Source organism: Leptidea sinapis, chromosome 3 (assembly GCF_905404315.1).
Source record: "Leptidea sinapis chromosome 3, ilLepSina1.1, whole genome shotgun sequence".
Taxonomy (NCBI): Eukaryota; Metazoa; Arthropoda; class Insecta; order Lepidoptera; family Pieridae; genus Leptidea; species Leptidea sinapis.
The window spans coordinates 11,350,042-11,376,473 of record NC_066267.1 but is presented as its reverse complement, the minus strand read 5'-3'; the positions used below and the strand labels follow the sequence as shown (position 1 = coordinate 11,376,473).

Sequence of the window (26,432 nt, the reverse complement as noted above, 5' to 3'; positions counted from 1 at the left end):
AGGCAATTAATGGACCGTGAACTATATGTACACTTGTTCGCAAGCGATATTGTATGAATATGTAGTAAAACATAAAATACGATAGTTTGTGCTTCACACATTATACTATGGCATACACTGACTCTTGTTCAATAGAGACCGCATACAACTAAATAAATAATATATACGTTAATTACTCCGCTTTAACACACAACAGCATTGTATTGTACACAATTGTCGCAGTGGGTGCGATCTCGAGCCACGCGCTTTGCAACGGAACTGGCAACGGGCCCACCATCGTCACCAACGGCCCCGCCTCCATCACCAACGGTCACATGTCGCCGTCCCCGCCGCCTCCGCCGCCGCCCCCCGCGGCCCTCCTCAACGGCAGCTCTGCCCCCGCCCCACCCCCGCCGCCGGCCCCGCTGCCCCCTCCTCCTCCCCCTCCCCCGCTGTCCGTCCAGCCGCCCGCCCCGCCACCAGCCCCGCCCGCGCCCGGCATGCTGCCGCCGCCACATCATACCGATGCCATGACCATCAAGCGGAAGGTGGACACCAAATATAAGCTGCCCACGTTGAATTGGATCGCTCTGAAACCGAATCAGGTGAGACTATTATTAAGTACGTTGATGACATGGTAGAAGTATTCTATAATGGTCTGAGATTTCTGATATCTAAATATGTAGGTACCAAAAAGCCGACCCCGCAGCAGTAAGTATCTTATGGTTCTCCACTGCACTTATAAGAACTATAAAAGAAAAATATAAAATATCGAAAATACAATAACCCTAGAGATCTAGTTACGTTTAAAATGTTACGTGAATGTTATGATCAACTTCATAAAACTAATTACGCAAAGTACTTAAAGAACTTAGAATGTTCCCTGTCCTCTAATCCCAAGTTATTCTGGAACTTTGTTAAATCTAAGAGAGGAGGAAATATTAATTTTCCCGCTCAAATTACTTTAAATGACAGCACTGCAAAAAATGAACCTGAAATTTGTGATCTCTTTGCCACTCAGTTCTCATCAGTTTACAAGAGAGGCCAATTACCTACTTTCGTTGAGCCTAATACACCTCTCACCTCAAATTTATTGGCGTCAATATCTGTTACTAAGAATCAAGTATATAGAGTATTAAAAAGACTTGACTCTGGTAAGCGTGCCGGATCTGATGGAATACCGTCCATTTTTGTGTGTAGTAAAATGTGTCAGTGGTTTGGCTTGGCTACTCTCCATTATTTTCAACAAATCCTTGGAAACTGGAGTATTCCCAACGACATTTAAAACGTCTCTTATCCTGCCGTTATATAAAAGTGGTGATGCTACAAGAGCAACAAATTATAGAACCATTTCTCTCATACCCATTTTTACTAAAGTTTTCGAAAAGCTAGTTTATCCCACACTTATCTGGCACTTCAAACAGTTGATTGTCCTAGAACAACATGGTTTTGTAAAGTCTAGATTCACTGTATCTAATCTGTTATCTTTTGTCGAAGACGTTATTGGGGAAGTGGACCATGGCGGCTGTACAGACGCTATATATACTGACTTCAGCAAGGCTTTTGACAGAATACATCACGAGTCCCTTCTGAAGAAACTTTCGTCCTGTGGGTTGTCCGGTATTCTGTTAAACTGGTTTAGGTCATACTTAGTGGATCGAAAATCTAAAGTAAAAAAACTATCTAGCTGTGCATTCCTCTAAATGTTTTACAGCCGTGTCTGGGGTACCGCAGGGCTCTCATCTTGGGCCCTTGCTCTTCAATATATTTATAAATGATATTGGAACTTGCTTTAAAAATTTTATATGTTTGCGGATGACCTAAAATTTGTCAGACCGGTTAACTCGTCTGATGACTGTGTTTTACTACAGAGAGATTTGGATAGATTGAGCAGATGGTGTAGTATAAATGGCATGTCCCTAAATAATCAGAAATGTTATGTTATAAGCTTCACAAGAAAGAAAACAAAAATACCCAGGTCATACTATATCAACTGCGCACCGTTGACTGAGGTTGATCATATGGTGACTCCCAACCATTGACTGTAAGCTGAGATTCAATGTACATATTGACAACATTGTAAAGAGAAACTTCAAGACTCTTGGATTTGTCATAAGAAGCAGCAGGGCGTTAAAGTTATCCAGAACTAAAATATTATTATGCAACTGTTTAGTGCGTAGCTCTCTGGAGTATTGCAGTGTCGTATGGAACCCTCACTATGATGTTTTCAATAAACGCTTGGAGAGTGTACAAAAGAGATTTTTATGGCACCTATATTATTCTTGTAATTTGGCCAAGAAACTCCTAAACTATAAAGACCGTTTGCGATGCTTCGGTTTAGTTTCCTTAAATAACCGCAGAAAAATGCATAATGCTGTATTTTTGTACAAACTTGTCAATGGCACAATCGACAGTGGTTATCTAATTTCAAAATTAAACTTTTTTGTTCCAAGAAGACTGCCTAGGTCCAAGAAATACACTCCATTTATAACGAGTTCAGCACGGTCCATTCTCCTTTGAACAGAATCACAAGTACTTAAAACGCTGTTCATAACTGCACTGTCAATGGCGATGATAATCATATTAAGGGGGTGGGCTATCGATAAGACACCAAGCGATTGATATCTTCTCTGATCACATCCACAGCTTCAAAAGAAAAATACAGCACTCTGTTATGTCCTCACACTCTGTTATGAACTAGCATTCGCAAATAAGTGTAATATGTCTTATTTTGTAATTTAGTCACTAATGTACTAACAATTATTTATTTGACGAGCTCTTATTCCCTAGGTCGAATTTAATATATTTCTCACACGTTTTAATTAATTTAAATTTTTGAAATACTTATATTTTTTTTATATCGTTATTAACTTGCTAAAACGTAAGTAATGCTTTGTTTGTGTTCGTTTGTTAATTGCTCTCGATTTGCACCCATAATTGGGGTGTCACTTCAATAGGAATATCTATGTTAGTTATTAAGGAATTGTATTGGTGCTCACCCTGTTTGAGCAATAAATAAATAAATAAGTACTCAGCACACTAAATAATCCTCTCAGGTTCAAAGAGAGACAGACCTTACATATTATTGACGTCATAGTGACTGCTGAGTGCTGACGTCACGCAGGCTTTAATATGACAAGGTTCCGTCCCTGTTGCCACCACGAACTTAATACTGCTCTCTATTTTTCTTTTTGAAACCAAAGTTTCAAAAAGTAAGGTAAAATTAACACGTAACGTTAATCTCAAAATGGCATACCGAATGATGTCTGTGAATCATTTTTAATTTTAATCGTGTCAGCCAGCCAGTATTGAGTAGAATCTGTGTTCGTATTTTTTAATTTTGATTGTTTGTATCTGTATCAGGTACGAGGCACTATCTTCAACGAACTGGACGAAGAGCGGCCGCGGCGGCGCATCAACTTCGCGGAGTTCGAGGAGAAGTTCCGTATCGGGTCGGCGTGCGCCGCGCTTCCGTCTGCGGACGACGCGCTCTCAACTTTCCCCAGCAAGAGATTCCGCAAGCCCGACACAGTGTCGCTTCTGGAGCACACGCGGCTGCGTAACATCGGTAATAACTACTGCGATCACTCAACTGGTTTATAGTTACTAAGATTTTTTTTATGGAGGACTTATGGGTTTCCTGATGGTATGTGATCAACGTAGCCCATACTCTCTTGTCCAGAGGAATCACAAGAGCGTCGCCGATCTTCTAAAGCGAAGAAAAGAAGAAAAGCTTCAGAGAAACCTCCATATATAGTACTAACAATATTTATTATGAACTGTATTAGTATAATAAACAAAAAAAAATATAAGCCTAGAGCTACCTGTATCCATTGTTTCTGGAAGGAGCAGTCAGCTCTGACAGCATTCCAGAAGCACTACAACGTCACGGCAGCACTAACAGCCTCCTAAAGGCATTATTATACTTAACACGTAGAACGCTATAAGCCCGGTGCGAATACGACGTCCACAAGCCGCTCGAGTTAAAAGACCCCAGAATGCTTTGAATAATAACACTTTAACATTATTTGTGCTTCGAGAAAACCTGCGGGTGAGGATATTTCTCCTCACTGACAGCTCTCTACGCTCTTGCTCTATATGATAGTTATCTCATAATTAAGTCATTCGAAAGGAAGTGACCTAAATATTTAAACTTATTATCAATCTTTAGTTTTTAATTTCCAAGATATAAGTGAGGCCAATTTCGTGGCTATTATTTGGGTGCTCGAAATATCATAACTTCACTTTTGATAAGTTATATTCAGGTTTCAGCGATGTGGGGCAGTAGCAGTGGCTACGACACTGCTCAAGTGATTATTATAAATATTTAAAAAATAACGGACTCTAAACCTCCCTGCCTAACACCACATTCTAACTTTTATTCTCATGAAAGAGCATTAAGCCACCTTAGCTGATTATTTTGGTTATCAACACCATCACTGCCCTAAGTACTTGACTTAGGGCTGTGAGAATCGTTAAACACATTTCTGTAAAAGTTTTGTTTTCATACGTTGTACCTATTATTTATTCAGGGCTTAAATTATCATTCTTTGTATTGCAGCAATCTCAAGGCGAAAACTCGACACACCAGTGGAGAAAGTAATCTTAGCCGTAAACAGCTTAGATCTGAAACAACTACCTCTTGAAAGCGTAGAAATCGTTCAAAGAATGGTTCCCTCTGAAGCCGAACAAAAAGCCTACAGAGAATACCTTTCGGAGAAGAAGAACATCAACCAACTAACCGAGGAAGACAAGTTCCTCATGCAACTAGGCAAGGTCGAGCGAATTTCGGCAAAGTTGTCTATCATGAGCTACATGGGCAATTTCTTCGATAACATTCACCTGATAACTCCACAAATACACGCCATTATTTCTGGATCCTCTTCAGTGAAGTCTTCCCAGAAACTGAGGAATGTTCTCGAGATTATATTGGCATTCGGGAACTATTTGAATAGCAGCAAACGTGGGCCAGCGTACGGGTTCAAACTGCAGAGTCTAGATACGTTGATGGACACCAAGGCGACAGATAAGAGAGTGTCGTTGTTGCACTACATGGTCGCGACGATCCGACAGAACTTCCCGGAGTTGATGAACTTTGATACAGAGTTGCTCTATATAGATAAAGCTGCGCAGGGTGAGTTGTTTTTTGCAAAGCATTATTGTTTTATGAATAAGAGTGCCTTGTGTGGCAAACTTGAATTTGTAAAGACATTTGCCTTTTTATGGCAGTACAAAGCGGACTCCCAAACAATGCAGACCTATTATATTTCTCTGCAACCTTGTGATATGGGTATCAAACAAATTTTTAAGAGAAATACAATATCGTCGACGAGCCAAGATGGTGTATGAACTATGTAATCCATCACCATGACATGATTATCAAATGAATGTCCTTCAATAAAAACTAAAATTGTTGCAAAGTAAATAATAGGTAATTTATAAAAAGATATTTTAAACAACAAAATTCATTTCATTGCTTCAGTTGTGCTTGAATAAAAAAAATAATAATCACTGAATAAGGAGAAAAGGAAGATTGAACTAAGCTTTTGAATTATATGAATTGAATATTTTTTAGTTATTATTTTTGTTGATTTTAGTATCGCTAGAGAACGTATTGGCCGATGTAAGTGAGTTGGAGCGCGGTATGGAGGCGGTGCGGCGAGAGAGTGAGGCGAGGGACTCGCACCGTGCGTCACACGCGCACGTGCTCAGGGACTTCCTCGCCAACGCCGCAGATAAGCTGCGCCGGCTACGGCACGAGACTAAACATGCACAGGTCAGTACACAGTTGGGTGGGCCGCTGCGGCGAGAGAGTGAGGCGAGGGACTCGCACCGTGCGTCACACGCGCACGTGCTCAGGGACTTCCTCGCCAACGCCGCAGATAAGCTGCGCCGGCTACGGCACGAGACTAAACATGCACAGGTCAGTACACAGTTGGGTGGGCCGCTGCGGCGAGAGAGTGAGGCGAGGGACTCGCACCGTGCGTCACACGCGCACGTGCTCAGGGACTTCCTCGCCAACGCCGCAGATAAGCTGCGCCGGCTACGGCACGAGACTAAACATGCACAGGTCAGTACACAGTTGGGTGGGCCGCTGCGGCGAGAGAGTGAGGCGAGGGACTCGCACCGTGCGTCACACGCGCACGTGCTCAGGGACTTCCTCGCCAACGCCGCAGATAAGCTGCGCCGGCTACGGCACGAGACTAAACATGCACAGGTCAGTACACAGTTGGGTGGGCCGCTGCGGCGAGAGAGTGAGGCGAGGGACTCGCACCGTGCGTCACACGCGCACGTGCTCAGGGACTTCCTCGCCAACGCCGCAGATAAGCTGCGCCGGCTACGGCACGAGACTAAACATGCACAGGTCAGTACACAGTTGGGTGGGCCGCTGCGGCGAGAGAGTGAGGCGAGGGACTCGCACCGTGCGTCACACGCGCACGTGCTCAGGGACTTCCTCGCCAACGCCGCAGATAAGCTGCGCCGGCTACGGCACGAGACTAAACATGCACAGGTCAGTACACAGTTGGGTGGGCCGCTGCGGCGAGAGAGTGAGGCGAGGGACTCGCACCGTGCGTCACACGCGCACGTGCTCAGGGACTTCCTCGCCAACGCCGCAGATAAGCTGCGCCGGCTACGGCACGAGACTAAACATGCACAGGTCAGTACACAGTTGGGTGGGCCGCTGCGGCGAGAGAGTGAGGCGAGGGACTCGCACCGTGCGTCACACGCGCACGTGCTCAGGGACTTCCTCGCCAACGCCGCAGATAAGCTGCGCCGGCTACGGCACGAGACTAAACATGCACAGGTCAGTACACAGTTGGGTGGGCCGCTGCGGCGAGAGAGTGAGGCGAGGGACTCGCACCGTGCGTCACACGCGCACGTGCTCAGGGACTTCCTCGCCAACGCCGCAGATAAGCTGCGCCGGCTACGGCACGAGACTAAACATGCACAGGTCAGTACACAGTTGGGTGGGCCGCTGCGGCGAGAGAGTGAGGCGAGGGACTCGCACCGTGCGTCACACGCGCACGTGCTCAGGGACTTCCTCGCCAACGCCGCAGATAAGCTGCGCCGGCTACGGCACGAGACTAAACATGCACAGGTCAGTACACAGTTGGGTGGGCCGCTGCGGCGAGAGAGTGAGGCGAGGGACTCGCACCGTGCGTCACACGCGCACGTGCTCAGGGACTTCCTCGCCAACGCCGCAGATAAGCTGCGCCGGCTACGGCACGAGACTAAACATGCACAGGTCAGTACACAGTTGGGTGGGCCGCTGCGGCGAGAGAGTGAGGCGAGGGACTCGCACCGTGCGTCACACGCGCACGTGCTCAGGGACTTCCTCGCCAACGCCGCAGATAAGCTGCGCCGGCTACGGCACGAGACTAAACATGCACAGGTCAGTACACAGTTGGGTGGGCCGCTGCGGCGAGAGAGTGAGGCGAGGGACTCGCACCGTGCGTCACACGCGCACGTGCTCAGGGACTTCCTCGCCAACGCCGCAGATAAGCTGCGCCGGCTACGGCACGAGACTAAACATGCACAGGTCAGTACACAGTTGGGTGGGCCGCTGCGGCGAGAGAGTGAGGCGAGGGACTCGCACCGTGCGTCACACGCGCACGTGCTCAGGGACTTCCTCGCCAACGCCGCAGATAAGCTGCGCCGGCTACGGCACGAGACTAAACATGCACAGGTCAGTACACAGTTGGGTGGGCCGCTGCGGCGAGAGAGTGAGGCGAGGGACTCGCACCGTGCGTCACACGCGCACGTGCTCAGGGACTTCCTCGCCAACGCCGCAGATAAGCTGCGCCGGCTACGGCACGAGACTAAACATGCACAGGTCAGTACACAGTTGGGTGGGCCGCTGCGGCGAGAGAGTGAGGCGAGGGACTCGCACCGTGCGTCACACGCGCACGTGCTCAGGGACTTCCTCGCCAACGCCGCAGATAAGCTGCGCCGGCTACGGCACGAGACTAAACATGCACAGGTCAGTACACAGTTGGGTGGGCCGCTGCGGCGAGAGAGTGAGGCGAGGGACTCGCACCGTGCGTCACACGCGCACGTGCTCAGGGACTTCCTCGCCAACGCCGCAGATAAGCTGCGCCGGCTACGGCACGAGACTAAACATGCACAGGTCAGTACACAGTTGGGTGGGCCGCTGCGGCGAGAGAGTGAGGCGAGGGACTCGCACCGTGCGTCACACGCGCACGTGCTCAGGGACTTCCTCGCCAACGCCGCAGATAAGCTGCGCCGGCTACGGCACGAGACTAAACATGCACAGGTCAGTACACAGTTGGGTGGGCCGCTGCGGCGAGAGAGTGAGGCGAGGGACTCGCACCGTGCGTCACACGCGCACGTGCTCAGGGACTTCCTCGCCAACGCCGCAGATAAGCTGCGCCGGCTACGGCACGAGACTAAACATGCACAGGTCAGTACACAGTTGGGTGGGCCGCTGCGGCGAGAGAGTGAGGCGAGGGACTCGCACCGTGCGTCACACGCGCACGTGCTCAGGGACTTCCTCGCCAACGCCGCAGATAAGCTGCGCCGGCTACGGCACGAGACTAAACATGCACAGGTCAGTACACAGTTGGGTGGGCCGCTGCGGCGAGAGAGTGAGGCGAGGGACTCGCACCGTGCGTCACACGCGCACGTGCTCAGGGACTTCCTCGCCAACGCCGCAGATAAGCTGCGCCGGCTACGGCACGAGACTAAACATTCACGGTTAGTACACAGATGGAGCGGAAAGAGAGTGAGTCGGAGGAATAATACCAATATTCGCACGCTCGCACGTGATCAGGGACTTCCTATCCAACACCGTAGATAAGCTGTGCAATCATAGTTGGTTGGGGGCTGCACTGCGGGGAAGAGAAACGGGGTACTTATTTTTGAAATTGTCTTTTTATGAATTCACTTTTGTTTTAGTTTTTCCGTTATAATTAAGCTTCTCGTACATATATATGTTGCTTAAATCAATAATAGCTGCAGTAGCTCTACAAATATTAGTAAATGAAAAGTGTTAAGAAAAGAATATTTATAAAAAAGTATTAAGAAGATATTTATCGTAGTAAACTTAAAACATAGATTGTAAGACAAGGTAAATAAAAATGAATAATAAATACATATTGTCAGACATATTTAATATTTTGATGTTGGATAGACCAAGGCCGTCTAAAGGTCAAACAAATTAACCGGTGACTTTACTAATGAGACGCTGGTAATTTTGAATAAAAATCACAAACTTTGTATGTATATATGTGTGTGTATGTGTATGTATATATATGTATATATATATGTATATATATGTCACATTTACTCCGAAATGTATGGAATATTATTTATTTCCAGGATTCGTTCGCATCGTGTGTCGAATACTTCGGTGAGGCGCCGCGCAGTTGTGACGCTAACACCTTCTTCTCGCTTCTTGTCAGATTTACGAGAGCATTTAAGGTAAATGCCCAACATAATATACACATTTGTCGAGTTGGTTTGATCTTGTAGATTTGATATTTTAGACGGACGAAATTAGTGTAGTCCACATTATTACAGAGTGGATGTCAGGGTTATGTTGGTAAAAGTGTATTTCGCGTTAAATATGGAATGTACTGACTGGGCAGCAAAAGCAAAGCCTACCAACGATCACAGACGGAAATGCCGAAAGGCTTTCATATTTGACAACTCCTCTGGAAGACACATGTGATTGTATCTGCATATATTATACATAATTAAAAGCAATTAATAGTTTAAAGATTATCTTCTCAATCAATTCAGTAACATCTATCGAACGGTCAAATAAATGTAGTGTTGGTGACGAAAAGGCAAGCCGTTGATTTTCATTCGAGAGACACCAGTCCGATCCTCACCCGCCACGTTTCAAAATGTTTACGGTTCTCCGAATTCTATATTATATCTACGTTTATTCGAAGCCTTTTATAATAAAAGTAAACATCGTGAGGAAATCAACACACACCTGCGAAACTAATTCAATGGTTTTGTTTAAAATTTACCAATTGGCACTGGGTTGTCAATTGCTTCATCCCAGGCTGTTCGTACGCAAAATAGGCTCGCGGTAGACGTCATTTTTACGAGAAATGCCCATGAGAAAGCTCATGGTCGCTTAGAGGCAATGGAGATCCAAAGTCACCGACATATCCCAAATGATTGCGGAACTGAAGTGGCAGTAAGCAAGGCACGTTGGGGCAGTTAAGTCCTCGAATGGCGACCACGTACCAGAAGACGCAGTGTTGGTAGGCCCCCACAAGATGGACCGACGATCTGGTCAAGATCGCCGGAATACGATGGATGAGGTTAGCGCAGGACCGATCGTCGTAGAAATCTTTGGGGGTGGCCCAAATGACGACGATCGTCCAGCAGTGGACGTCTTCCGGCTGATGAGGAGACGTCATGATTTAACAGCGTTAAATGTTTAAATTTTTTAATTAAAGTGTTAATAAAATTTGATTTAGATTCCAAAGTTTATGTACCTACTCTGATCTTCAGCAAGCGGACGCAGAGAATGAACAACGGCGGAGGTTGGAGCAGGCCGCGCTACAAGCGGACAACGTCGACCCCAAGAAGACCAAACTTGTGCAGAAGAAACAACAGGTGCGTGCAATTATATACCTTATTGTCCACGCTGATAAGGTTCCTTTTACAAGCTTTGTTCTGTTATTTCTTTGTAGATGTGAGGCCTTATTCATAAAATAACATTTAAATCAATACAGAGCATTAATAAGTACACAAGTCATATCGGAATCAAATTGGAACTCTGACTTGGCAATTTATTCACTTAACTGATTATTGAAAGTAAATATATTATTTTTTTTTATGAGTATGGCAGTTTTATACTAAAGCTTAGCTGCAAATAATTTAATGAGCTTTCCGGTGAATGGATCTGCCTGATTTTTTTTTTTTAATTTTGATACATTACGTTTTTTAGCAATATTCATAGATATTAACACTCTTGGCTTAAATGTAATTGCTTCCTATATTAAGTGTAAGAAGTTGATTGTTAAAACGAATTATTTATAACATAATAATATTTGAATAGTGATATTAATAACTTACTAAAATAGCAAAGATCTGATCTACCGTACATTTAAAATAAAATACATATTTCCTAACGGCCGTTCCCAATATTCAGTCTATCTCCGGTTGTGGCTTACTTGAGATAAAAATCGTAATTATCGTTAACTTTTCTGTCCCAATAAACTTATAGACGGTAACTCACCTTATCCGTGCACGCTGTCTGTCAATTGGAGGACGTATAGCTTACCAGCGATAGAAGTTTGTATGGAAATTGCAATTCACATGTCAATATAAGGCGATAGAATGACTTATCGGGTATATTGGGACAGTTTCAGATTATTTACAGATAATTACTGGCAGTAGAAAGTAGTAATTTATCTCTATCTGTAGACAGTATATTGGAAACGGCTGTAAGTTAGTATGGTGATAGTTTTATGCTATTATAATTAATGTAATTATCTATGAATACTGTCATTAATTTTGATATTAGTATAGAAATCAAATGCCTATTGCGTTCTTAAATTTATACAATATGGTTACCTTATCTTTAAGGTCCATAATATATCTATAAGGTATGTTAAAGACTTGACTGTTTGTAATAGTAGACAATTTTACAACTTAATTGACCGAAGTTTTTTATAAAATATAAATTGAATTAAAAGGGGATTTGTTTTGATTGTACTAAAACTAGTCAAATAACATGAACGCACGTGACATTTGGAGACTTATGATTGGTGTACTGTTTATATGATCATCTTGAATGTTAGTGATTTCATTATGGTGATGGTCTTTGTAAATATGTTATCATTAAGTTACTACACAGATGTAGTGCAATTAATAGTACCCTAGCTACTTGCTCAAAATAGGCCATGAATTATTTTAAAATTATAAATACTCGTTTTTTTTTTGTAAAAACAAGTCATGCCCTCTATAACGCGGTAGAGTGGTTCCGTTCATAGAGCTATATCCATATAACGCGTTTTTACGACCTCATAATCGTGATAATAATATTAAATCACAATTCGCAACAAGTATTTCCAATTGTTTGCCTAGTTTTACTATTTTATTAAGGTTTTTAATACACAAATTTAAAAAAAATATCTTAATAACAACAATTGACACAAGTGAAAAGGTACGCGAAGCTAATTATGAACTCTACAAATCGTTATAAATTTCACAGTACAGAAATCTGAATTTGGGTAATCCCCGTGTTGTATAGAGATTTATTTCGCGAAATATGAAACTGCGTTATTAGGTTTCTAGGGAGCTTTACTGTATAAATGTTCATCCCCCTTTCAAACACTAAAAAAATAACAACTTTTTGATGTGCGCATGTAAATATTGTAATTTATTAATAAATGTCGAATAATATTCCCGATATATGATTATGACCAAAACGTGTGAGAGCTAGTGGTTCAAGTTCAGTAACTAAACTGAAATGCGGGCGTAGTCTATTGTTGTCACGCATCTGTGCAGTAACGGCAAACGTGTGTGGTGCTGCCATGTTTACAAAGAAGTAGCCGGTGATGGTAACACCATATCGTGACTTGTCACAGAGGTTTAACTACGCGGCCGTCAGCGCAGGCCTATTGCAGCAGCACCTGTCTCAGTTGAGGCATGGTTTAGACTCGGTCTAGGCTGCACGCCCGACGAGTAAGTCGCACTCTTTCTAACGGGCCCTGTCTGTCTGTTTGTGCGTCTCTCACACACCTTCCCATACTAACATCATTGTGCTTTATGTGGATATAATATGTTATTGGTGTTTACTCACAGAAGTATGTCAGTATATAAAGTCAGTTACTTAATTGAAGTTTGAATTCTAAATAAACCTTATATACTGGAATTTGTATTTAACCTACTTTATTTTGGTAAGAATTTTGAGTTTTTGAGAGACAAGTTATATTTTTAATATAGAATCGGCTAGAATTTAAATTTTATATATAAATTTAACACATACATGAACTTAAACGAATAGCTGTTAGCAAAATATAATGCTTCATACAACAATGCAATTTACTAGAAAATAATTAAAGGCCTAAATGGAATTGCATATTTTTAACGGGAACAATCCGGTAAATATTTCTAAATGAGAGTGTGAAATCTAAAAGATTTACAATTAATTTGGGATAGTTATAATAACAATTTCGAATCTTTGGACATCATATAGCTTTTGGGTAAGCATATCATTTTCCCTAATTTAAACATGCACTGATAAGCTGCATGTAAGCACACGTGATTGAGGCCTTCATTGCTAACATTTTGTTTTCCAAAAATTATTTATTAAAGTGTTTTGACACTTACTAATACTTTGGTTTCATGTACAATTTCACTATGTGTACAGACGATATTCGAACTTTAGTCGGAGTGTTGAATGTTTTTTAATATTTACTTTTTCTATCTATCATGAAATATCGATTATTAAGATAGAATCTTTTATTTTATTGGGGAAAGTAGCACTTAAATCTGTATATCTATTGTGTCCCCTACATGTGCTCGAACGCACGCCCTACATGTGCTCGGACGCATGCCCTACATGTGATCAGAGGCACGCCCTACATGTGATGAGACGTACGTTCTACATGTGTTCGGACGCACGCCCTACTTGTGCTCGGACGTACGCCCTACTTGTGCTCGGACGCACGCCCTACTTGTGCTCTGCAGTACGCCCTACTTGTGCTCGGACGCACGCCCTACTTGTGCACGGACGCACGCCCTAGATATGACTATACTCGTTATGATGAGGTAGTTTGAGTAAAGGCTTAGAGTAATTATTGCTTTGAATAATCGGATTTTTTAATAGTATCTAAATCACATCCTCCACGCCTATGACCTTTAAGAGGCGCAGAATGCTTTGAGGCATCCTGTCCTCATGGTGGCAAGGCCTCACACTCCAGAAGGTTGAAGACAGCATTGATTTTTTTTGCGTGGTTTTATTTACAAATACGTGGTTTTATTGTCAAAAAGCGTTCGGAATGCCAGAAAAAAATGTCAATTATGAGCTTTGCCTTTTTTATGCCAATAAATATTTATTGCCCAAATGCCCAATAAACACACTGATTAGAATCAGTAATCCTTTAAAACAACCACTAACCACTGTGAGCATTGAATGTATTTTATTATAAAATTAATGTATATCTTTGTTCAAAAGCTGCAATGTGCATGGATAAGGGGCATGTTGTATCGCACAACATGGTAACGGGTAGATTTGTTTTATAACTATTACAAAAGTAGAGCTATACTGATTGGGCTATGTATTTCAACAATAAGCCATTAATAATTTAGAAATCTACTCTAATATAGCCAGTTATTTCATGTAGAAATTAGAAAGCAATCTAGAATTTTGCTAAAATAAAGGAAACACTATTAATAGAACATAAAAAGAACATATGAATTTGCTTTTATATGGAAAAAGAGGAAAATCGACCGTACGAGTCGTCTGATATTGAGTGATCACATTATCTTGCAGTGCCAGAGGAATCGCAGGATCATTGCCAGGCTTTTAAGTAGATATATGCACTTTTTAACCGAATTCAAGAAGTAGGAGGTTCTGAATTCGATTGAGCTCATTTCATAGTTGTGCGTTGAAGTAATTTTCTTGAAAGTCATCCTCACGATCTAGCTGTTATCTGTGTACGATCGGTACTTCAGGGCTAAATATGAAAAAATCCATGACCTATAGTATCACATCGCCTAATCCAACGACACTGGCACTAGCATCATCAGAAGGGACACAAAACCTGCTCCAAAGATAGGATGTAATAAAGGAACAAATCCCATAGCAATCTGCTGTGTTCTACGACTACGACGCGGGCGTCTCATAGGCGCTACAATAGTGACTACGTCATGATCGGAAGTCCCAAGAGGGGTGTCGACGAAGACCTGGCATCTATCGGAATGTGTACGCAGAAGAAGATCGCACGTGGTTCTCTATTCACGCGTAAGCGACAGACAATACCCCAGTTTCTGAAACACTGATGTGAAACATACCGGCGCTTGGTCATATCTTAGCTTCGATTTTCCGGCCGAGTCCGGGACTTTGGTATCATTGTCATAAGACGGCAGTGTGGCTAACAAAGTCTTACTTCGCATCTCACGACACTCATGTCTCCTTATTCTCTTAACGTGGGAAATAGAAAAAAAAATAGATAAAATCAGTCAACATTCTACTACCCGAAAACAGAATGATTTATCTGCAACATAACTAATTATTACCGATTGACTGTTCGCTTGATTGCCTTTTGACACATTCATATACTTACACCACTTTGGACATAATAGATTGTTTAGTTAGAACCTGTTTAACCTCATATTTCATCATGAAATCACCCTTTAGGTGCCAACGCTAAAGGAAACTACCTAATTTTGACCCGCTTCTCGTTTTGCAAGTATGTTTTACTAATTATTTTTGGGTTAGTGGTGCATGCATATTTTATTCATAAACTGCCAGTAAGTATAGTATTCGGTATGTTAGTCATTACGAAAAAGTTCGCACTTGTTTTTAAACTTTCTTCGAATTTTCAAAGATTTCAAAACCTTCGACTTAAATTTTGCAAAGGACTGTAGTAATAATAAATAGTGTCCAAATGTAATTACTAGTATCGTATTGTTTACTTAACAGGAAGCTGTAATCAACGAATTAAAAACGAAATCGCAGGGGGTCGGCGAGAAGAAGTTACTCCACCAGCACGAGGTGTACAACGGCGCGCTGGAGGACATCTTGCACGGGCTGCGGAGTGAGCCCTACCGCCGGGCCGACGCCGTGCGCCGCTCACACCGTCGCCGCATCAACTCCCACCGACTGTCCAAGGGCTTGGAGGAGCTCGACGTATGATACGAGCTGGAATCCGGCCACTCGCCGGATTTCTCTGTCCGAAACGCCGTCACCTCGATCAACGAGCGCTGTGAGAAACGACGCAAAGACTTGGAGATGGTGCACAACAAACCGATAACGATATATAATATCGAGGACAATATTGATATACCGGTTGGGGACGGGCGCAGGCCGCGGGCCTCCGGGTACAGGGTGGCGCCCTCCGAGAACGTGGAGGAGAGGTGTGAGTTGATCAAGTCGACGTACGGCGTTATATCGAAGTACACGCGCGCCATGTTCGACAGAAACGAGACCGTGGTGTGAATGTGTGTGTTGAACCGCCTTAATATAGCTTTATATAAATGTTGCATTTTATGAAACATTCAGAGAAATACTTTTAAATATCAATAGCTTTGAATGTAACTAAACATTCTTGTATCCGCGATGTGTGAATGGAAAAAATGGCTCCAGGAAATTTAACGGATCAATTTAGATGCAAAGTGCTTGAGCAGTCCTGCTCATTGAAAAAAATAAATTAACATATGTGACCTTGGTTTTGATTTGCTGTAATGTTCTATAAAATGCAATAAACTATTTGTTACTCAAAGTTATTCCATATAATTCCCGTATTTTGCTGTCAGTTTACATTTTTTGATAACTATACAAGCTTGCCACGGCACAACATAACAATAATGTAAGCTGCCTCACTGCTGCACGAAATAATAGACTGACTGTGTTTTGACGCTTTACACTAAATAGTTTTAAATTTGCAATAATATATATTCTGCCCTCCTCAGTGTATCCATATTATGAAAAGTCGGTACTTTCGTTATCTTTGTATTACTAGGATAAATAAGCTGAAATAAAATTTATGATCAATGCGGGGCTCGAACCCGCGACCTTCAGTGCGAGTGCTCTTCCGTTCGGTTCAGTTCTTGTTCGGTTTAATTGTGTAATTAATCCCAGAAGTGAGGGTTATCACTTTAAAAACATAACAAATTGTTTAGATTTGTAAGAGCGACGTCTCAAGTCAATTTCCTAATATGCAAATATTGGGGTTGAGCTGTAAAGAAGATCCTATACATGAAGCCACAACCTGAGAGTTGAACAAAGCATACAAGGTTTTATAAACGATGCGTCACTCGAACGGTTGGCTCAGCGAAAGAGCACTCGCACGGAATGCGAGAGGTCGCGAATTCGAGTCCCGCGTCGATCATAAATTTTGTTTATAAATTTTATTTGTGTAATTAATCCCAGAAGTGATATCAATATTTATCCTTCTCTATTTAACAATATTGTGATAATATATTATGTTAAGAAACTGTTGTTTTTTGGGTACTTTGGCTGAGGATGGTCGCTACACGCACAGATTTTACAGTTTCAGTAATTTTATACGCATATATTAATAATACAATACTTAGTGTTTATGTGCACGAGTTTTGTGCAATTATATTGTATGTAGCATTTTGTACCTTATTATTATTAGCAATAGCGATATGTAGATTTTTTACACTTGTAATATTATGACAATTTTAACGGTTATGGGCTTAAGAAAAAAATATCCAGACCATTTAATTAAATATATATTTTCGTTAGGTGGCATTTTTCATGACAAAAATTTTAGTGTATAATTAGGTGTAGCACATTGAAAGTAAATGATCACACAAACACTGCCATTTTATGGTCATGTTAAATTTATCAGTTAATATTAATAAGACAATTTTTAATTTGAATTTGCACATATTTTCATATTAGAGTCTTTTCTATGTATGCTTCTAACTTAGAGTAAGGATTGGTCTCCGCTGCGCTCCAACTAGATACTGCAGGCGTAGTCGCAAAGTGCGGCACCTAATACTACACCCAAGTGGGTGTACTCAAGCCAGTCTCGAACAATCTGTGACGTTGACGTGCCACATGTTCTGTTAAACTTTGCTGATAATTGAAACTAAAATACCAGGTTGCGGCAAATAAGAAAGACACTGGGACATATCATCAGTAAGTATTTTGTATTTTATTAATTTCAATGTAAAATAACACGAAGCGAATATTATAAAATTTGAAAGATGCCATCTGCATCTAATAGTTGCCGTAATTAGAAAGCTATTGATTCTAGGTAGTGCGGTATCTAGTTGGAGCGCAGCGGAGACCAATCCTTAATCTAAGGCTTCTAATTATAACGTTAATTGTAATTGTAAACGTACCTTAAAGTAATAGGAAATACTTCAAACCGCTTCGTCAGCACTTATTCTATTTATTTAAATTTCGGAAGCAGTATATAATTATTATTTATACGAAGACTGAGAATCTTAGCACAAGTTTGAACCACGTGTTTTCGTCCAAAGAATTTCCTGGAACATGACCCAAATAGATCTTATAAAGGTTTATTTTACAAACTTTAGTGCACATATAACAATTATGTTTTTTTCTATTAAAATATAAATTGTGTATTTATTTTCAACTTGAATTGTAGTCTGTAAGTGATCTGATTTGTTATTTATAATGTTTTTATTGTAAATATGTTCAATATGGCGACACCGCATGTGAGTCACGTGTAAATATTTATAACGGTGGTAAGAATGTCATGAAATATGTAATTAGTTGGTTCGGTGATCCTCGGCGGTGTCGCCGTGATATTATTAAGTTATTAAATGGAGTATAATTAATATTAATATATTGTTTCGAATACCGCACAGTTTGTGAATACATTGTTACTGAGAGGAACGTCGCTACGCTACTGGGTCGCGGGTTCGAGTCCCGCATCCTTCATTAATTTAGTTTTCAAATTTAATTTGTGGTATTCGTCTTAATTGTTTTCTTTTATAGAAAAAATCGGCAGGTCTTATTAAAATGTATTTGGCTGAGAGTTATATTAATATAACCAAATTCAAAAACTCTTTATTCATGTAGGTCACGGAAATGACACTTATGAATGTCAAAAAATAAAAATAAAAAATTCTTATTGAGTTTATCGCTCATTCGTAAAGTGTTGAGTCAATGAGAAGAAGTAGCAAGAAACTCATTGCCACTCTTTTTAGTCAAGTAAACATTTTAATTGTTTTACAAAATATCATTTCAATTACAATATATGCAAAGTAATGCAACAAAAATACTCAAATGTCAAAAACTGAAAGGCTTACACGAGTAAGTCAAAAAAAAGTAAATTAATACTTATAAACACAAGAGTTATTGAGTATAGTAGATGCATCAATCCACACATACCGTAAAAAAAAAACCCGAACGTAGTCATTAATAGGGATATACATATATCTATTCATCCTTCCACTTGAATAATTGTTATAATTAATATACAGGGCTTGTGAGTGTAAGTAACAGTGTATTCCCAACATTCGGTGCTTTTCGCACGTTGATACGTAGACTCGTGTTATTTTATATATAACGTAAATGTTACAACATTTCAAAATGTTGAATCGGAGAAGTGAATGTCAGGGTTGTTTGAACGAAATTGTGATTCAGTGGAAGTTAAAGTTACGTTATTTTTAACTAATTGTGGGCATTTGGTGAAATAGTTCAAACTTATTCTTGTGATACTAGATTTCAACTATCAGTTATATAGAAGATAACTCCAGGTCAAATTATGTTTTAACGGACTAGTAAAAAAATAAGGACCCCGTGTCACATAACAGTGTAGCACCAAAACAAGCCGATTAAAGTGTTAATAAAAAGCCGCACGCACACACACTACTACACGCCGATAGGCGGCCATTATGAGAATTGTCATCGTCTGTGACAGATCAGTTTGCGTCTCAATAAAATATTTTAAAAATGCCGTCGTGCGTTGTGAAAAAGTGTAAAAACGATACTATATAAGTATTTGTGGCCATATATGATTATTTAAGGGAGAAAAAATTGTGTAACTAGTATCCCCTGTAACCGCAAACACACTAGCATAACGGTTCTTCACTTGCTATTATCGCGGCGCGGAGTCCTTCTTTTTTTACTCGTCCGTGTTTAACGGGTAGTTTGAAAACTCAATTTTGTACGAATTGTCTTATCACTAAAGGACTCTCACTATTTTATTTTGGCTATAATGTTTTGTTTGATTTATGTCTGAAAATTGTTGGAATAATAATTCAAATGAAGCAATACACCGTCTCCACATAGGTATATTTTTATTATTGTAAAATGATATTGTGTAAATGATTTTGTGTTATTTTGCTCATTGCATGTGCGCTAGACTTAGAAACAGTATTCAGTGATGCAATAAAATATACATTATACAAAACAGTTTATTATTTATGACAAATTCTTATATACAAATACAAAATATTATGTACAAAAGAGCATGTAGATTCAATAATATTATATTATCACTACACGACAGACAGACCGACTGACGTTACATGACATGACATAACATAAAAAAAAATCGTAAAATATGCTCCCTGTTGTTATAGTGAAATTGTTTCACAGGAGAACTGTCAAACCGTGTGTCAATAAATTCTCTCATACTTCATAGACAATATGTCCATCCAAAACAAATATAGGAAATAAAAATAATTATGGGTCCCAAACCGAAATAAAAACTATCCTATCTCTCAAGTTGGACTAAACTGCTCTCCATGAATAATCCCCATTAAAATCCGTTCATTTATCATTAGTTTAGGAGTTCACTGGAAACAAACATCAGGACACTGGATTGAGTATTTATTTACATAATATGCATAAAAATACTAATAATCATGAAAAAAAGTTCTAATCTGTATTATAAATCAAATTTTGGTCATTGTTAGGGTCAAAGTGACCCGAAGTATTTTGTTTTGGCTATTATTTTGCAGGCGACGAAGGCGCATATTATCAGTCTATTTCTTAAACAAACCGCAATGTGAACTGTGACTACTGCCGTACTAGTTGAACTTGTCCAGTGGTGACAGTTGATAGATTGCGTACTGAGACTCCTGGAGTGGAATAATTTTCTTGACGTTTTGGTTTCCAAAAAGACAGAGCTTGTTACGAGTGTGTGTGTTTAGAAAATTACATCATCTTCTAAATACTTTAATATTTGCCAATCAAGTTATTTTCAGATTACCCTCACTCTTTAATTTTGACTTAAATAGTTTGTTTAATTCGGGTCTATTACAACTGCTTGATATACCATTGAAGTAATACACTACACATTTATTTATTAACTTTTATATCATTATGCATTATACAATCATTTATAATTGTGTTATTTTGCTCATTGTATGTGTGCTAGACTTAGAATGCGCGTACAACTTCCTTAAACTTAAAAGGCCGGCAACGGTCCTGTGATTCCTCTGGTGTTGCAAGGGACTGGGTGAACACTTAATACCAGGTAACCCGTATGTTAGTTGTCCTCCTTTTCCATAAAAAAATATAGGTATGATGCAATAAAATATACATTATACAAAATATTTTGCTTTATTTAAAACATTATAATATATATATAAGTAACATCTAAATTCAATAATTAGTTAATATATTTAAAAAAAATCTCATTTAAAAATAAATAAGTAATGAAATAACAGTTCAATATAATATTTCCACTCATTTCTGAGCATCTCTTTACACATGCTGCAAAAGTGTTTTGAAGGTGAATTTTACACATTATAGTATTTTACATATGAAAGCATCACATATATTTAAACAAAAAGCAAAGTGAGACATTATTAGTAATATAAAATCAATTGGTTCCAGTGTTCCAACCAAAACAAATTAGTACATTGACTTATTACAAGTTTTTTTTTTTTTTTTTTTATTTATTTATCATATTACATATACCGATATAAAACTAGGTCAAATTAGCATCTAAAAAAAACCACAAAGGTTAACAACTAATGCTAATAACACTTAATAATACGTATTATGTTATTCAAAAGAAATGTTTAAAAACGTTTGTGTGGTTAAGGTTACTCTAACATAAATGACTTTCTTAATGATACCACAGATTTTGAGTGGAGAGACCACTCTCAGGCTATTAAATAATAAGTTTAATAGTACAATATTACTTTGCAAACATATTGTTTTGATGAAATAAAAGCCCGCTGAGTTTGTTGAGTTGTTCTTCTCAGGTCTGAGGCATTCATTTTGGAATGGGTGGTAGTATTTGACGTTCAACAAGTGATGTGATATCCTATTATGAATAAAAATATTTGAATTTATTACTTCAACATTTGTGTACACACTAGTTTGTGTGTTCACATCTATATTTTCCCTGTGCTAAAGCTTGCATTGGAGTACTTGTCATTGACATATTGTGTGAAGATCAGTGCCATGGTCACTTGGAAGAGAAGGCTAAATTCAACTCTTAAAAACTTGGTTATCGGTAAGACGAAGATATAGTACCTCACTTTAAGTTACTGACTCAATACCAGTTTCTTTCATTTGACCTCATACAACAAAGAGTTGTTTGAATCATAGATGTGCAAGTCATTTCAGATAAGCTTAATTCTTTGTCACTTCATAGGGTTGTGGATTCTTTCTGCATCTTCTATATATCATGCAGAGTTCATAGAGTTTTTTGGGTTGATACCAGTAGCCGAATTCCACCATGGGACATGGTGAATGAAAAATTCGAGATTTGCGAGAAACTGCTTGACACAAGTTACTTCAGGGAATCAATTACTTACTGGCTACAGTTTTCCCAAATAGATATGAAATGAGACCTTCAAGGTTAGAGCATATTCCCAACTTAAAGGCTAGCAACACATCTTTTGACTCTCCTCATCGAGTCTATGGGTAGTTGTCCCACAACTTTCCATCATGTGAGCCTTACACATTTGCCCTCTTTTATTTAAAAACAACAACATGTCCAACCCTCACAGACTTTTTATTGTATCTATCTATCTTGCTCATATTATGTGGTGAACACCATCATGAACAGATATTGTAATTGGCTGTAGAGATAAAATACAATATTTTGTTACAGTGCAACAAAAGTTTATAATGAAAATTAAAAGACCATGTTGTTTTATAAATTTTTCAAATTAATTTTATACATGAAAACTTTTTATCAGCAATTAATTTAATTCTCTCAACTATTGTGTGAACCTCTGCCATAGCACCTACACCTGTATCTCCACAAGCCAGGGTCTTACTGATTGGTGGAATCTCTTCATAGCCCCATCCCTTCAGGACACCAATTTGTATTGAGGTCACAGGGTGCTCCCACATCCTAGTGTTCATTGCAGGACAGAATAGTACTGGTTTTTTCAGATCCCATGCTCGTAGTGTACTTGTAAGTATGTTATCACAAATTCCCTGAGGAAAATAAAGAGAATTCAAAACAGACATGACTTTGAACAATTACACAAAACAGATTCATGAACATTAGTCCATTTTATGAGTTTCATACCAACACTAACCCCAGTTGACATAAAGGTTCAATATCAACAGACAAGTTGTATTTAAATATTTTGGAATTGACAAGAGTTGTTTTCAAAGGCAAAAATTTAGAAAAAAGAATGAAGTTATGTTCACAAACCAGATTTTGGTCACACAAAATTTCATGAGGACAAATCCATTTTTCGAAGCACTATTAGCAAATCATTAAGTATTTAATACTGTATTATATAACAAAAATTATAAACTAATAGAGAATAAAAGAAAGCCATGAGTTGGCCTTGGATACAGCAATATTTTTAAAGTGAAACTTTTATTACATTGTCTCAAACTTTTTCGCCTGTGTGTTGCATGTCATGTCACGTGACAATCAGGTGGCGCTTATAGTTTGCAGCAGCTGACTGTGTAGTGTATAGACTATTACTCATTTGTGCCAGTGCTCCACACCATTTTGTTTGTTATTTTATGGGTTTTATGTAAATATTATTCCAAAAATTTTTAGTTAAATGTCTATAATGTGAAAAAAAGTTTCACTTTTACCGTGGTTTCATAAAACCACACAATCCTTTTTTCAATATTATCTATAAAAACAATAATTCACTTACAACAGAAATTTTTGCAAGAGTGTTGGCATCCAATGGTGCTATAACCATCAAGTCAGCTAGTTTCCCCAACTCAATATGCATTACTGAATCTCCTAATTTCCTCCAAGTACTCCATTCTACAGCATCTTCATAAGTATCACATTTTAGGCGATTAATATCAAAGAAATGCTTAGCATGTTCTGTGGTAATTATATGTAGCTGTAAAACATGGGTTAACTATTACTTCAACTTGATAAGTGTATTAATTTAAAATTTTACAAGTTATAAGCAAGAAGTAATAAAATTCCTAGTGATTCTTAGAGGTGGGTTATTTAGTTATATTTAGTTAAATCAGGTTTTTCCTAGGCATAAAAATCATAAGAGTATTAATTTTGTAATGATCTACTATATTTCTTATGCATAGTTCTGTATGAGCAAAGGGCCAAAAATTCGGTCTCATTAATGAGATTATAAGAGAAATTTAATTAATAGTTAATTTGAGTTTAGAAGTTAGAGATGAATTATTCGGTACCTACCGATTTGGATTTAGAATATTATGAAATTAGATTTTTACCTTAATCTGATAATTTTTATTTGACTTATTTAATTCTTCTATAGTCTCTTCCAATATAGGTATTTTTATGGCAGCGACACTACCGGTAACTCCAATAAGAACATTAAATATATTATTTTCCATTGTACTATTTACTTTTGTAGCTTGTTTTATCTATAAGTGACAACCGTGTCAACAAGGTGTTGATCCAATACAATACCACATGAATATCATTCTTATTCATGAAGTAATAAGATATAAGCATGTTATTTAATTATTCGCTATTAGATTAATAAATTAATAGCTATTAGCTATGTACAGTCTGTTTATCCTAACTTATCAGTAAACAATTAACAAACACGACCTCGAAAATGAAACTCACTAATTTTAGGACAATCACACATTTGTTTTTGTTTTCATAATTTATAACTATTTCCGGTACACACAGATGGTACATTTAGAATGAATTATCGAGAATGGAAACTGAACTTTTATTTTGTTTAGGGCTTGGCACCGACTTCAAACTTATCAATAGGTAGCACATACAATTAGTAATAGTATTTTAATAACATTGAAGGTATTGGGTTTGCACGACTATTTAAACAAGCCATTATGCACGGGGTTTTCTGTGACGTCAGAGCCTCTATCAAGAATCTATATTACACTATTAAACGTATGGCAGGTTTATTCTTTCGGTTATACTGCGAAAACTAGTGAACCGATCGGCATAATTCTTGCAGATGCTGCGTTTTTAGAGAACGTTTTAGTATTTCAAATGTTGGTGACATGGGCGCCGGCAGGGAGGTGCACTTGCACCCCTTGGGAAACTCGAGGAATTATTGAAATAAAAAGCCGTCTGTTGGAAATCATTTTTTTATTCACAAAAATTAGTAGACAGTAATGACACAATTCTCATTTAAAAAGCAACTGCAGCCGGCGGGGTTTTTGAACGAACTTATTAATGACGTTTTCTGTAAAGTTATTTTTATTGTCCTTGGTTATCTTGCCTCGGTGGACACTTAAGCATAATCCAGACAGTCGCTCGTCACCTGTTGTGGACCTATTCCAAGTTTTAACTCTTCTCAGTGTGCTAAAACGTGTTCTACTATGCATGTTGTGACGGGTAGACTAAGAACAAACATGTTCGCTTCTGCTACCGAAGGAAAGAAATCTTTTGCCTCGTGGATATATACCATCTGCTGTAAAATATGGGAGACTGGAATATGGCCTGACGACTGGTCAAAATCCATTTTCATTCCACTGCACAAAAAGGGTCCACCAAGAAATGCAACAACTACCGACTCGTATCCTTGATATCTCATGCAAGTAAGGTTTTGCTCCACATAATTAATACAAGGCTGTTGGCCTACCTCTCAAGGCAGATTGCACCCGAGCAAACCGGATTTATTAAGGGAAGAGGCACTCGCGAACAAATTCTTATACTGCCTCAGATTATTAAGAAGGCCAGAGAATTCAATACAACCCTTTACATCTGCTTTGTGGATTTTCGCAAAGCATTAGACAGTAATTACACAATTCTCATTGAAAAAGCAACTGCAGCCGGCGGGGTTTTTGACCTAACTTATTAATGACGTTTTCTGTAAAGTTATCTTTATTGTCCTTGGTTATCTTGCCTCGGTGGACACTTAACAAGCATAATCCAGACAGTCGCTCGTCACCTGTTGTGAACCTATTCCAAATTTTAACTCTTCTCAGTGTGCTAAAACGTGTTCTACTGTGCACGTTGTGACGGGTAGACTAAGAACAATCATGATCGCTTTTGCTACCGAACGAAAGAAATCTTTTGCCTCGTCGATATATACCATCTGCTGTAAAATATGGGAGACTGGAATATGGCCTGACGACTGGTCAAAATCCATTTTCATTCCACTGCACAAAAAGGGTCCACCAAGAAATGCAACAACTACCGACTCGTATCCTTGATATCTCATGCAAGTAAGGTTATGCTCCACATAATTAATACAAGGCTGTTGGCCTACCTCTCAAGGCAGATTGCACCCGAGCAAACCGGATTTATTAAGGGAAGAGGCACTCGCGAACAAATTCTTATACTGCCTCAGATTATTAAGAAGGCCAGAGAATTCAATACAACCCTTTACATCTGCTTTGTGGATTTTCGCAAAGCATTAGACAGTAATTACACAAT

At 39.4% G+C, this 26,432-nt stretch overlaps 2 protein-coding genes across 7 annotated transcripts in view; one reads left to right on the top strand and one right to left on the bottom strand.

Moving 5' to 3' along the window:
• Positions 1-20,051, top strand: part of LOC126979107 (formin-like protein) — a 96,941-nt gene extending 76,890 nt beyond the window's left edge. For 2 of the 5 annotated variants that reach the window (XM_050828328.1, XM_050828321.1), the window contains exons 12-18: positions 223-584; positions 3,343-3,547; positions 4,541-5,113; positions 5,577-5,755; positions 9,319-9,420; positions 10,471-10,575; positions 15,617-20,051. In XM_050828328.1, the coding sequence (XP_050684285.1) occupies positions 223-584; positions 3,343-3,547; positions 4,541-5,113; positions 5,577-5,755; positions 9,319-9,420; positions 10,471-10,575; positions 15,617-15,829 (1,739 nt within the window). In that variant the 3' untranslated portion in view covers positions 15,830-20,051. Of the gene's footprint in view, positions 1-222; positions 585-3,342; positions 3,548-4,540; positions 5,114-5,576; positions 5,756-9,318; positions 9,421-10,470; positions 10,576-12,554; positions 12,652-15,616 lie in introns of all 5 variants that reach the window. The other 3 variants (XM_050828347.1, XM_050828337.1, XM_050828331.1) reach the window with 3 other exon arrangements.
• A 2,701-nt stretch (positions 20,052-22,752) lies between these two features.
• On the bottom strand, positions 22,753-25,096 carry LOC126979280 (phosphopantothenoylcysteine decarboxylase). Of its 2 annotated transcripts, none has more exons than XM_050828557.1 (3): positions 24,648-25,096; positions 23,734-23,931; positions 22,753-23,047 (listed from the first exon to the last, which is right to left on the bottom strand). In XM_050828557.1, the coding sequence occupies exons 1-3, from the start codon at positions 24,720-24,722 to the stop codon at positions 22,769-22,771; spliced, it is 552 nt and encodes a 183-aa protein (XP_050684514.1). In that variant the 5' UTR covers positions 24,723-25,096; the 3' UTR covers positions 22,753-22,768. The 2 variants fall into 2 exon arrangements, with proteins under 2 accessions (XP_050684514.1, XP_050684513.1); XM_050828556.1 differs by having other exon boundaries at positions 24,287-25,093.
• Positions 25,097-26,432: the final 1,336 nt, after the last annotated feature.